The 13491-nt window shown below is 40.8% G+C and overlaps 2 protein-coding genes across 2 annotated transcripts; both read left to right on the top strand.

Annotated features, from left to right (window-relative positions):
- The first annotated feature begins 1033 nt into the window (after positions 1 to 1033).
- Positions 1034 to 1338, top strand: lenep (lens epithelial protein). Its single transcript, XM_085365632.1, has one exon. It carries the CDS (start codon positions 1062 to 1064, stop codon positions 1254 to 1256), a length of 195 nt encoding a protein of 64 aa, XP_085221758.1. The 5' UTR covers positions 1034 to 1061; the 3' UTR covers positions 1257 to 1338.
- A 905-nt stretch (positions 1339 to 2243) lies between these two features.
- pbxip1b (pre-B-cell leukemia homeobox interacting protein 1b) lies at positions 2244 to 12506 on the top strand. The gene is made up of 11 exons (XM_085365634.1): positions 2244 to 2306; positions 4042 to 4120; positions 5386 to 5461; positions 6326 to 6396; positions 6872 to 7265; positions 8016 to 8258; positions 8434 to 8457; positions 9031 to 9083; positions 9324 to 9437; positions 9587 to 9821; positions 10020 to 12506. Exons 2-11 carry the CDS (start codon positions 4070 to 4072, stop codon positions 11564 to 11566), a joined length of 2808 nt encoding a protein of 935 aa, XP_085221760.1. The 5' UTR covers positions 2244 to 2306; positions 4042 to 4069; the 3' UTR covers positions 11567 to 12506.
- The last annotated feature ends 985 nt before the right edge of the window (positions 12507 to 13491 follow it).

Raw genomic sequence — 13491 nt, forward strand, 5'->3', positions numbered from 1 at the left:
AGCCAAAATTTAAAAATTTGAGAAGGGATTTTTTTTTTCAGCCTAAACCTTAACTATCTGTTAGTCATTAGACTTTGAAGTGGGCTAACATGTTGTAGATCATGTATGCACACACATACCCGAGTGACCGCCGGGTCAGTCTGCATGTTCAGCTTTATGCAGGTCAGAAATAGGAAAACGGCAGAGAAGTTCTGCCATTACTGTGCGTACCTGTTGTATGTGTGTGTGGGCTGGAACAGGCTCACTTGATGCTCTTTATCGTTAGTGAACTGGTTCTGTGTTATTATTGTGCATCACAGTAGCCTTTGTTGCATGAAAATCCTTTCAGAAAATTAGTTGTTTATTGTTGGTGATGGTGGTAGTGTTGATGATGCTGTTGTACTTTTTGGTTTGTGTTTTTAAAAAGCCAAAGGTTCCTTTTGAAATAGTGTGCACAGATAATGATTTTTATTACTTTATGTTTCTGTTTTAATACTCTTTGTCTTGTTTTGTTTTTAGGGAAATGTGTCTGTTTACACCTGTATTGGAAAAATATAGATTGCATATATAAATACATATATCACTTATCTGGCTTTGTGAGTTTGGCTTTTGCTGTGCCTCCCTCTGTGTACATCAAAAAAGTTCAGCAGAGACTGAAACAAAGCACACACTACGAGAAAATATGAGCGTTTGTTGTACGCTGACCCGAACAAAGAGTGTGGTGTCGTGGCGAATGTGTTGGAGCTACTGGAACTCTCTTGTTTGTGGCTGGAACAGCAGGGGCTTATTCAGGGGGGCATCATACGACACATGGGAACTGAGTACAGCAAAGGTAAACAAGGTCTTTAATCAGTCAGCGGCGTTTGAAACTAGAGGACAGTCCAGAAAATGCCAGATGTGGGTGGAGAGCGCTTGCAGTTTGTATAGGAGGTTATAAGTAGAGGAGTGAACAGTGCCGGGAATACGGAGCAGAGCTCAGCTGTTGCATGGGTCTCATCTGACTCCATTTGTCACAGCTCATCTTCCAGTTCTTCTCATCGACTGCCCTCCTCGTTGCATTTGTCTGGTCCCTCTGCACAGCCATGCACCCCCAGCGTCCTCTTCCCCAGGCCATGCCTTCCGCCTCTCTGGGACAGCACCTGCGGGACATGGCCATGGGCCTGGGACGAGGCAAGAACTTCCTGGGAGGAAACTTTGCCTACAGTTTTATCCAGTCGGTTAAAGAATGCCTCTATTTCCTCCTCTGCTGCTGGTGCATCAAAGAGATCCTGGACTGACAGACTGAGAGAAAAGGGTACATCAAGTGGTAGAGCACAGATTTTTCCTTGTTTCTCCACTGGGTCCTGTATTGTAATTTCAACCAGCTTTTATTTCATCAGAAATGGGAGTGTTATATGGTAAAGCCTTGGCAGGTATGACTTGTTTTGAATGACTGTTATGTATAAACTACATGCTTTAATTTATAGTGTTTAATAAATCTATCAATAATAATTTCAAAATCATAAAACCACTCAACCCTTTAACATTTTTTTGCTTTTTGTTTTTCGGTGTCTCTATAGGAAGGGAGGTCTTTTGGGGTTCGAGGAAGCTTGCCAGCAGGTTTCAAGATGATACAGACTTTATATCCGGACTGGGTTAGAGTTTTCTGAATTGTACCCTGATGATCTGAGATTCCCAGGAATGTGGCTCACCTGATGTTCACTGTACAACACAAAGTGGTGTGGCAATAAATAAAGGAACTCATAAACAGAAAAAATTATTACCTACATGTCTGAATTTTTGCTTCTTTTCTTTTGGTCATTTGATGATTAGGTAATTCTGCACAGACACCTTTAAAGGGAGAAAAATGCTTTGATCTTAAGTGTCAGTAATATAGCTTCTATGAAACAGTTTTAGCTTGCATCTAATGTGACTCTTGGTATTTCTTAAGTGAGTGTGCAAAAGAGCATTATTATTATCGCTAAACTGGAGGCTCTATTTATGATGGAAACCATCAACTCAAGCCTGTCTAATGTCAGGGTAGCAGTAGCAGTAACCTGTAGTATTAATTTTACATTAATTCAGCCTCCATCACTTACATATTTATACATATATACATGTCAATCAACTTAGAAGCTTTCCAGCCGAAGTGAAGCGACAACGATATCTTATTGGATGAGCGAGAGGCGGGACTAGAGCAAACGCGTTTTGTGATTGGGCGAGAAGAGCATGGCTCAGTAAGTTCTGGAGGCACGTTATAAGTTGTCAAGTTTGATGGGAAGAATCAAAGAAGTCCTAGCTTGCGTCTGTGGCGTCCTCTGAAGTCTAAAGTAAAGTGACAGACCACGGTAAGACCCACCTGTATTTTTGGTTGTATTACAAGATAACGACGTCTTTTCTAGTGTCGTTTCTTCTCCCTCTGTGTCGCAAACGTTCACGTTTTCCTGGTTGCTCGGCAGACGTCGTTGAAGTGGAAACGTTTTTTTAAGGACTAATCTCAACAACTTTCGGCTTGTGAAGCCTTTAGTAGCCTACTAACAGCGGCCCTCACCTCATGTGAGAAGTGATATTCCTGAGTTTAACCAGATGTTGTTGTCTTCTTTAAGGCCGTGTGACATTTCCTGTCGCAGGTTATGAACTTCTTCCAACTAACCCCGACCCTTTTTGCATAGTGATAAGAGCGGTCTGCTTTTAGCGGTGATGCTGTGTGGAGCTGGCTTTAGCTCGCAGCCCAGCGTTGGCTGTCCTCATGGAAAGTCTTGTAGTTTATCTCTTGACCTTTTTTGGTAATTTTTCCATGCAGAGGCAAAGACGCTGCAAAAAAGAAAAAAGATTAACAGTCTAGTCTCTGGAAGATATCACACACATGCAGATTAATGTCTGAAGAGATAAACTGAGATTAGACGCATGCACTGTGAAAGTATGATCTTGCACCGACTCCTACAGCTAGATCTTAAATTAAATGCTATTCGTACCGATCAGTGAATAAGATCAGAACAGGATGTTATTTTTTTTCTCCCTCCCTTGTGTTGCATGTAAAATAATCCTTTTTAAAACTGTCCTTAGAATACATTTCTGCCTCTATTTTATTCCCCATGGCCATCTCCTGCATGCTCCCTCTGTCTGTCTCTAGTCAATCTCATGGTAGCTATATTTAGCTGGCATCTATTTAAACCATTCCACTATATCCTCCACAATGCTCCTTGGGCCCCAGGCTAGATTCAGTAGGCTTCTCTTGGGAGGCACTCGATTAGGAGACCTAAATAGCAGAGCTGGGAGAGAATTGAATTTGGGGAGTGAAGTGTGTCATTACCCAGACAGTGTGGTATTAACTTAAGTGCCTCGTTCTTTCAGAATTCATACAAAACTAGACTGGATGCATATAAATATGTCTCGCTGTTATGCTACCTTGTGTAATTTGAAAGGAAAAGCTTTATAAAAATCTAATACCTGACACTTCCACCTAACAAGGGGGTGACACTGAAGTGGTTACATGGGAGATGATTTTCTCAACTACTGTGGTGGCAGCTAAGATGAATGATTTTACTGTAAAATAAGTGATTCCAAAGCAGTGGGCAGATAGTGTACACCACAAATGTGCTCATTTGTAGACCTCTGTTTAAGAGACCAGTACCTTTGAAATGGACAGCCCATTGTAGTGCCGGGCTTAGTTACCCATGTCTCTGCCAAAACATTTCCCAGCTAGTCAAAAGCCAGGCTGGCCAAAAGGCTCATAGCACACATAAACTACTAATGAAGAACTGAATGCTCCCAGGGAATTAGACTTCCTGCTCACATACAAAATGCACACACTCGCACAAAGACCTCAGTAACACATTACAGTCAGACCTTTATTGGCAAAATGGGTGAGGCTGAGTAGTAGAGGCTTGTATTCAAATCGGGTAAACAATGAGCGTAAATTTCTTAAAGCTGCAGTCCTCATGTTGTTACTGTAATTGTAAGCTAGTGGCACATTGTTAGTTGTCTCTTCTGTAAGTCAAACTGTAAAATATGCATGGCTTTGATTCAGGGTGTACGTATATACGCTCTTCACATTGTTCTCTATGTTGTTCTTTGTTGCAGGAGAGACACGCAAAGTCTCTTGGGGGCCATGTCTGGCACTGGGAGTGCTAATAACAGCTGGACCATCCTAACTCCTGAGGTATCATCGCTCTGTATAGAGCACTGGAATACACAGGCTTTAAGCAAAATGCTTTATTAAAAAAAACAAAATTACTGGTCTCAGTTTATTTTCTTTTGGTTACCTAAATATGAAGTTTGGTTTCTGTACTAAGTCTGTCTTGATCTTTCTGATTTGACTAGTATTCAGGAAGGCAAACTATTATAAGATCTTCTCATTTGTGAGCCTGTTAAAGAGGGTGATGCTCAGTCACTCATTATTGTTATTATTCCAGTAACGAGATAGATAGATAGATAGATAGATAGATAGAAGAAAGAATCTTGTTTTATCTTTAAAAGTTGTGGGTTATGTTGCCATATTTTCTCAGTAAGGACTTGTCCATAACTACAAATAACACATGTTGTGGGAAATTTAGTTATGCTTCATAAGTCTGAAAGAAAAAAATACATTGTAATATTAGATTTTTAATTCACTAAATATCAAAATTGGTGTTGAAAATGAAACACCTGTGAGGTTTCTTTGATTTTCAAGTGGTCTTAAAATTTTTTCAAGCTTTCTGAAGCTCTTTCAGACGCTGGCTGCTTTTTCACTCATTTTCAGTCCAGTTTTTGTAATTTAATGATTTTCTTTTTTTGATTATTTGTTAAGCCACTTAACACTTAATCATTATTGCATCAACAACATGATTTCCAGAGAGCTATTAGGGGAAAAATTTGGCAGATCTTGACATGGTGTGCAGTGTATCCTGACACAGGACCTGAAAGCATCTCTTTCTTCACTTGATCACTGAAGCCTCATCAGAAATGGCCTCAGTGAAAGGGTAGCTGTCAAGAGGCCATTCTTAAGAGATGGAAACGCAGAGAAAAGGTCGAGATATGCTGGATTACACAAGAACTGGACTGAAACTTATGGCAGCAAGTCTTATGGAGTGATAAATCCAAATGTAAAATTTTATGGGTCTCATCAAAACAGCAGTAATCCCAAACACACTGATGGTGCAGTAAAGGCATATTTGCATAGAAAAACAGTGGAACACTCAGCTATGAATTGGCCTCCAGAGTCCAGACTTCAACATTTTTAAAGCAGCGTGGTATCATGTGGACAGAGAACAAAACAAAAGGCAGCCAACACCCAAAGAAGAGCTTTGAATGTCCTTCAAGAAGACTGCTTTTTGGTTTTATATAATGTGTGTTTGTACATTGCAGTAAATGACTGCACCCTGATGGGTGGCTTAATATTTTGCACAGCATTGGATTGTTCTCTGACTGGGTGTTTGTCTTTCTTAGGAAACTGCTGCTGAAACCCTGAAGCCTGTGATAATGGGGACGGAGTACCATGGAGAAAGCCATACAACTGCACCAGGTGCCTTCACATCCATTCCTTTTCTCAATCGCATATCCACATTAGGATCGGAGTATACCTGAAAATACTAACTTTTGTAGCAAGTGCATTTACCAAGTTTGGCAAACTGAATGTGCTTTCTCTGCTTTACAGGCAGTTTGTAAAGTGATTGCTTTGCACTCATTTGATGCTTTCCATGAGATGTGGATAAAGTTGTGAGTCTGGATTGACAAAGAGAATGACATTTGGCTGGCTTTCTTGTATTTTTCCTTGGAAATGTTTTGTTCTACCGCTAATGTCTTTTGAGGAGTGTTTGCATATTTAAAATGCAAAATTATACTTTTTTTTTTTTTTTTTTTTTAACCTTTATTTCTGTTGATTGTGTGCAGAAATAAAGGTAAGTAAGGTTCCAAAGATGCATACATGCAAACATGGGTATTTACACACACGTCAGTTGATTAATGCGAGCTGCTCTGCCTTGCACACAGAAAACATAAAGTGTGTGTTTCACTACATCAGTGTGTAGAGGTTCTTTAAATGATGGTTTGGGTTTAACGTATAAATTCAATTTTTACAAGAGTGTCTCAAAAATAGTTTTACTGGCTTGATGTAATATTCTGCAGTTAGTGCATTAGAGCTTTGAGCCTTCCAGCTATTATTGCAAAGTTATTACCTAAGCAATCAGAAACGACTGTAATCAAAGAAAACAACTGGTAAAGTAGAAAAAAATACACCTCATCACCACTGCTTTTCACCCTGCCTGTGCATACTGGGGGCAGGTGTTGGTGTCACGAGTAGGAATTGCTCCACTTCAAAGAGTCAGGATTGAAAAATGTTGAACTGCTGGCCTAAATGGCTCCCCTCCTGTGTCTGTGTTTGATCCAGGTTCTGGGGACAACAACCAGCCTGCAAATGGTGCAAAGTCTGCAGAAGGGCTCCCTGTGGAGAACTACCTAGTAAGGCAGCAATACATGCAATGTTCTGTTCTGTAACAGTACCATTTGTCACGCGGCTTTGCTGAATGTGTAGCCTTGATTGGCCAAAGAAAGCATTCTCCTCTCCCACGTTTTAATTTTCTAATAATCCCGGGGCTTGAATGATTGCTTATTTTTGAATGCTCAAAGAATAAATACTAAACCTATTTATAGTGTAGTGAGACTGGTTGATTCTAATTGGACAGAATTTGCCTTTTTTTTTTTTCCAAGTAGCAGCGTTATCCTTCTCATTTGTTCCTCAGATTTGGAAAGTGACTCATTTCAGCTGTAGCTTAGAGACGGCGTTCTTCATGCTAAAGATAACACAACAATATTTCTGTTTAAATAACATTTAAACCTTTAAGACCAAAGTTGTATTGCTTGGCTTTTAACCAAAAGTGCCAAATTATAAGAAGTGCAAAAACTTTTTTTATAATGACCTTATTCTTATATCCAGGTACCAAAAGAAAAAACAGCAGAGCTAAGTGGAGGCTTGAGTGCAGATCAGCCCACCTCTGTGCCCACTTCTGTCACGGATAACCCCATTCCTTCCTCTTTGGAAGTCTCCAGCAACTTGAACCATGGCAGTGATGAAGTCAGCCAGGCAGGAGGCCTACCTGAGGGCCCGGCGCAGAGCAGCTCTGACCCCGATTCATACTCTGACTCCTACACTCATGTAGCTCCTTCCCCTGATGAGCCCCCACTCTTACCGTTGAGCACAGAGACTCTTGGAGGTGCAGAGTGTGTGCAGATGGAAGGAACGCAGCATCTGCGAAATGAGGAGGAGCTAAAACAAGAAGGGGAGGAGTCAGATGCGTATCTAAAGACAACTGACTTGGGAAAAGAAACAGGTATGAACAGGGCGAAAGTCGGGTCATTATTACTTTAATATTAGAAAAACTTTATTATGTGTATGTCACTGTATACATGGCATGCAGCCTTTCTCTTCTGCTATTGGAGACTAAGCCACATGTTCTATTTGTGTTTGAAGTGTATTTGCTGGAACACCTGGTTATGGACTTTTTCAGTATCTGGGCCAGGAGGTTGTCTGGAGAGGCTGTGTGTGGAGGGGAGCATGATGTGACAGAAACCTTTAGTTACATGACACCCTGCAGAAGTAAATTGGCTTCAGAGGGACAGGAACCACTTAAAATATTTTGCAGTGTAGTGGTTTTGGTTTGTGTCACTTTTTACTGCTGCACCATCAAATGATTGGTCTTCTTTTACTCTGTTCTGCACTTTTTTTTTTTTCTTACAATTTGTGTTTAAAAAGTAAAGTTCAGCATTAGTGATGTCTTTACAGAGCCAGTTATATCATTGCTCTTTTCTTTCAAAGCCAGACTGATTTGTTGAGTTTAAATATAAGAAAGTGGAGCAAATTAACCAGCATACCCTGCTTAGCTGGAGTGCTATCTTATATCAGCTATATAAAAGCAAGAAATATCTGTACTGCAACTTTGTGCTTAAAATAATTACGCTGCTGGGGGTTGAAATTTCTGATTGCATATTGTTGTGGTGTTTTCAGTTTATATTTGAGGTGTTCCTGTAACTTAATTATTGGTAGAACTACACCTTAATACTGTTTTCTTTCACCCCTCCAGACCCCCATGCAGATTCAGAAGTGAGTCAGGAGAGAACCGAGAAGGCTGGTGAGGAGGGAGAGTCAGAGGTGAGGAAGAGAAGGTCCCTTTTAGCATCTCTGGAGCAGATTGGGAGAAGAGAAGAGGAAGAGGAAGTGGACGAATTTCAGCTCCCCCAGCGAGAAGACGACAGCGGGTTTTCTGTGAACAAGTGCATCCTAGGTGCTCTCATTCTGTTAGGCCTTGGCACCATTTTTTTCTCAGGTAGGCATGTTACAAAGGTTAACGTTTCTTTCTTTCTTTCTAATTAGATTTTTTTGGGAAGCTCTTTGCCTGTTTTAAAATTATATTTTAAAGGTAAAAGCTTAAAAGAATAGAAAGTAACTAACACTGGATTAGATGAAGGATGCTCCGAGACTGAGGTGTATTATACATGCAGGTATCTTCATGGATCTGGATGAGGGTAGGTTCTTTCTGTGTGTATGTGTGGGTCACTGATTTAATTAAGTCTTTGTTGGCCACAGCATGTTTGCATGTGTGAGGATGCATGCAGGAAAAAGCCTTTGCATGTAATACTTTGCAGAAAAAAAGCTTTCAAAGTTCTTTATGCTGTTAAATGTGGGGTTTTGTCCTGATACTTGGTGTAGGTGTTATCAAAAGGCAACCTTGTTGCTTTGAAGGGACCAAGAACGACAGTAAATATTAGCTTTAGAAGCCTGTAAGCTCAGTTTGTCACCTGATTTTGACGTACAGTTTGAAAAGCAAAGGCGTGAGAATGAGGTAAAGGTGAAAACAGGATTCATGAGGACTTCACCAAGGAATCCATCCTTTTTTTTTTTTCTTTTTTTTTTCTCTATTGCATTTACAAATGCATTTGTAATGAAGTGTATTATGAATGCTTCTTTTCTGCTCAGCTAAATTTCATTTTACTGTCAGAAACCTTAAGCATGTTGTTTCTGGGTAATTGCACATAGTTTGTGTTTTGCATGCTATTTTTAATTTATTACTCGCATTGAAACTAATATTTGCGTTGCAGAGAGCGACTATAGTACAAGGGATCTGAAAGATACAGAGCTACCAGGAAAACGGGTCAGTGTAATGTCTACTCTGTCTGTTTCTTCTAGTCTAACCTTTATTTACTGTATAATGAGTGGCAATTTAAAAAAAAAAAAAAAAAAAAAAAAAAAAATTAATTTTACTGTACAGTGACTTGTTCTTGTTCTTTCCCGTTCCATTAACACCTTTTTCTTCTCCACTCCTCCACCTGGCAATAGTTATTTTGAGAAGACTTCTAATATCTTGCAGATGTGTAATTCTGTTTGTTGACAGGAGTGGCTTAACCCAGAGGTTCCTCAGTCCCCACTAGATGCTGACAATTCAGAGCTTTTAAACAAGCTAGCCAAAGGGAATGAGCAGATTTCTGTGCTCCAAGCCCAACTTCAGGTGTGACTCCATTCTGTCTCTCACCTCGTCTCCTCTGCGTGTGTACAGTAATGCACATTTGTATAAATACATGTGTGTCTGTGGATAAAGGTGTCAGTGAGTGTGTGGTATTCTCACAGGACCCTCTTTTTCTGTTCTTCTTTAAACAGACACAGAACGAGGAGCTAAAAGTAGCCCAGGGACATGCAGCAGAGGGAGCAAAGGAGCGGCTGAGGTGGGAGGCGGTGGAGAAGGAAAACAGTAGGTTGAAGACAGAGATGGCTTCTCTTCCTGTCCTTCAGAAAGAGAATGAGAGGATGAAGAAAGAGCTGGAGTCATTCCCGGCCCTACAGAAAGAACTAGAAACTCTGAGATCCACTGTGACAGAATTAAAAGTCTCCTCAGGTACAAAGGGAGCAAGGGAGGAAGAAGGGAGGGGATGTGGAGGAGAGTAGGAGATATAGAAGGATGAGAGTTATAAGAAAGCTTGGGAGTAGATTAGTCATTTAGTGATTTGCTTTCTTCTCTCTGTTTTTGAAACGCAATGCACACTTGTATCTTTTTTTTTCTTTTTCTAACTTTGACTTTTTGTGGTTGCTCCAGCAGGCAGTCAGACAACTCAAGCCTCCATGAAGCTCGCTACATTGCCCCCACCTGGTCAGCCAGAGGACAGCAAGCAGGAAACGGCTGGATCCACAGGGAGACAGACAAAGCATCCACGGGATGACCCAAAGCAGAAAAAGAAAGATGTGAAGAGAGATCGTTATGACTTGGGCGAGCAGAAAGAGGGAAAAGAGAGAAAAAAATCTGTAGGGATGGAAGGAGAGAAAAAGGGCCGTAAAGATGGCAGTAAAAAAGAATGGAAGAAGGAAAAACATGAGCAAGGAATGTTTGACAGGGAGAATGATAAGGAAGGTAGACTGAAGAGGCATAGTGAAGGGGAAAAACAGTGGAAGGAGAAAGACTGGAAGAAAGAGAAGACTAGCAGAGGTGATGAAGGAAAGCCATGGAAAGATGGGGAAGGAAAAAGAGAGCGGATAGAAAAGAGGGAGAAAAAAGAATGGAATGAAGATGTCGATAGGAAAAGACCAAAGCATGAGAAAGTGAATGAGGGAAAACAATTGGGAGGTAAGGAGGAGAACAAGCACTGGAAGGAAGGAAAGGATCGTGGGGGGAGACAGAAAGAACAAAAGGAATGGAAGAAGCTGAAAGATGGCTTCAAAGAAAGTGGCAAAGTGCAGTGGGAAGATAAAGAGTGGAAGGAGAAAGGAGAGAGAGAGTGGAGAAGAGGCACTGAGAGGGATGATAAAAATGACAAACTTCAGGGTAAAGTAGGGAAAGAAAAGGATGAAAGGAAACGGTGGGAAGGCAGTAAAAATCACGGCAAAGACGGATCGAGGGAAGATGACAGGAAGCGATGGAATGAACATGAGCGGAAGAGTCAAAATGGGAAACACGATAAGGAATGGAAGAGCAAGGACAAGAAGTGGGAACAGTCGAAACGGGAGCAATCGAAAGAGAGAGACGGGAGGAAGGAGAAGAAGCATAATGAAGACTGGAAAAAAGACAAATTGCAATTCCAGAAAAGCAAAGATGTATACAAGGTTAAAAATAATCATGGCAAAAAGGAAGAACATCAATACGGAGACCAAAAGCAGCCTCATACACACCGCAAACCCTCCATGGGGCAGCCTGAGTACTGGGTCCAGCAGAGAGAGCGTCTCCAGCACAGTCCTAAACCTTCACAGGAGTGCGACTCATTGGAGTCCTGTGCAAAGGCTGAGCGGCTGCTCCCTGTCCACTTACCCGAGTTTGAGGCCATCCTCCAAACCTATCTAGCTAAGGCAGAGCAGGCAGGTGTCGATGATTCCAAAAGAGAGGAGCTCAAAAAGCTGGCCACGCAGTTTTTTAAGGATGGCGTTTTTGTTCATGATCAGATGAGCTTTCAAGATTTTGTTGAAGATTTGAGCGATATTTTAGAAGACATGGTGGAAGAGGACGAGGATGGGGAACAAGATGGCGCCATAGAGGATGAAATGGAGGAGTTTGAGAGAGAAGTCATGAGAAAGTTTTCATTGCGAGGAGGTGGAGAGAAAGAGGAGAGAATCAAAGGGGACTGGAGAAAGGAGAGCGGACAAGGACGTGGCTGATGAAATGATAGAATTGATGGATCTGTCAAAAGTGGCTAAAAGGAGTCAGAGCGAGCGAGGGTTTACTCAAAGGGAACATTTCTTATTGGACCACAAAGGCTTAAAGTATACATTTATCAACCTGTCATGCTTTTTGCAGGACGACCTTTTGTGTTTTACCTCCATCTGCTGTCCACTTGTGGGGTTTTTTTTGTTTTGTTTGTTTGTTTGTTTTTGAGTGCTCATATGCAAACACTTAATGCACTGTTACATAGGAAGGGCTTGAACGTACATCGTGTGTGTGAAGTGCTGAGTCTGATATTTTAAGAATCTGCATCATACATCTTAGATGGTGACAGACAAATATTGCTAGCCTAAAACAGTCCCACTAAATGTATGAACATTTACTTACAGCTGTTTATTTGGGACAGACCACCTGCAGCTACTGTGAATGTCCGTTAGTGTGAAAGTCATTGCTATTCACAATTCTCTTACACTGTTGCTCTCAATAAGATTTCTAAAAGATGCTGCACAGTCTTATTCAAACACCACACTTTCACTATTTTCTGCAAGCGGCACTGTGCACTTTTAAAATCTGCTTATTCGCTGATCATGGCTGATTTTGTTAATTAAGCATGGACTGCTGAACGACTTGAGCGAGGGTCTGTAGTCATGACACTTGTGTTTGTACATACATTATGCTTGTGTTTAGGAACTTGCTTAAATCTACAAATGTCTAATTAACTTATTTTATAAGTGAAATCTAGAGAATTGATGGGCACATGAGATTTTGACATGTTGAGCATGTTTATTGCTGTTCAGGTGTGGAGCTTGTGCAGATGTCCTGAAGTTATTGCTTTGTGATGACTGTAACATTTGTTTGTGGTTGGTGACGGTACTTAAGACATTTGTTTTCAAAAATACTTTATCTCTTTACGTGTGGATAAACTTATGAAATGTAGCAGATTTAAAGGCCTTCAGCACCATAGAGATTGTTTTTTTTTTTTTTTTTTCTTCTTCAAAGGTTGCCACACAGCGTGTGGTAGCACAGAGAACTTTAAATGTCATTACAGTTGTGTTTTCCCATGTTTTTGGCATTAAAAAATAATAAATGTAATTCCTCTCTGTGATGAATAATACTTGACTCTGTCTTCCTTTAACTCACCTGTTTAGTCTTTAAGAATACTTCCTGAAGTGTATGCTCGCTGTAACAAGTTCTCCATAGTGATGACAGATAAGCCACGGGCTCTTGCCACACACTGTATTTTTTTTCTACACTATTTACAGACTCAAACAGCTCCGACACTTTGCCCCAGCTGCAGCGCCACTGCCTTTTCAGTGCATTTCATTCGTGCGTCACTCCTCTGGGCCCACACAGACTATAAAGGAGGGATCATGATTAGTAGCTGTGTGCCAGCCTGCTCCACCTCTTTGTTCAAGCCATTAAACCACACCACATTGCCAAACTCATCTTATTAGATGCATTGAGCTCGGGGTGCCTTTGTTGCTGTGCCACACTGATACAGACAATTCTACAAGGTTGAGAACAAGAAGTTGTTTCTTAGTGAACATTTATCCTAATGTAGTCTGTCTGTACATCAACTGTTTCATTAACTTTGCTTCAGCAAATAGCAGCCTTTATACCTGCTTATTTTAAGTTAATCTTAAATAGAGAAGAAATTAGGATATATATATATTTTTAATCTATTGTCCCTTCCTATTGTGTACATCCATCCATCCATCCATCCATCCATTTTTCTTAACTTTATCCAGCTGAGTCATCTCCTTGTATGATATACACATTTCTTCCTTTGTCTTCAGCCAACAGTAGCATAGTTTCCGGTGGCATGCTCTTGGCCAACAGCACCAGAGGCGATCGTTAGTAGCCCGAGCTGCACCCAATCTGCTATGGAAATCTCATTCTTGATGATATTTGATTTGGCAAA

This window comes from Diplotaxodon limnothrissa, linkage group LG11 (genome assembly GCF_057381915.1).
Source record: "Diplotaxodon limnothrissa isolate DT_005_m linkage group LG11, D_limnothrissa_male_GT1.1, whole genome shotgun sequence".
NCBI lineage: Eukaryota > Metazoa > Chordata > Actinopteri > Cichliformes > Cichlidae > Diplotaxodon > Diplotaxodon limnothrissa.

What these genes read in the sequence shown, in the direction of transcription:
- lenep (XM_085365632.1), top strand. Translation starts at nt 1,062, where the DNA reads ATGCACCCCCAGCGTCCTCTTCCCCAGGCCATGCCTTCCGCCTCTCTG.
- pbxip1b (XM_085365634.1), top strand. Translation starts at nt 4,070, where the DNA reads ATGTCTGGCACTGGGAGTGCTAATAACAGCTGGACCATCCTAACTCCT. An exon ending in CAGAGCTACCAGGAAAACGG is followed by an intron (nt 9,084 to 9,323) that starts GTCAGTGTAATG and finishes GTTTGTTGACAG; the next exon opens with GAGTGGCTTAACCCAGAGGT. An exon ending in TGCTCCAAGCCCAACTTCAG is followed by an intron (nt 9,438 to 9,586) that starts GTGTGACTCCAT and finishes TTCTTTAAACAG; the next exon opens with ACACAGAACGAGGAGCTAAA.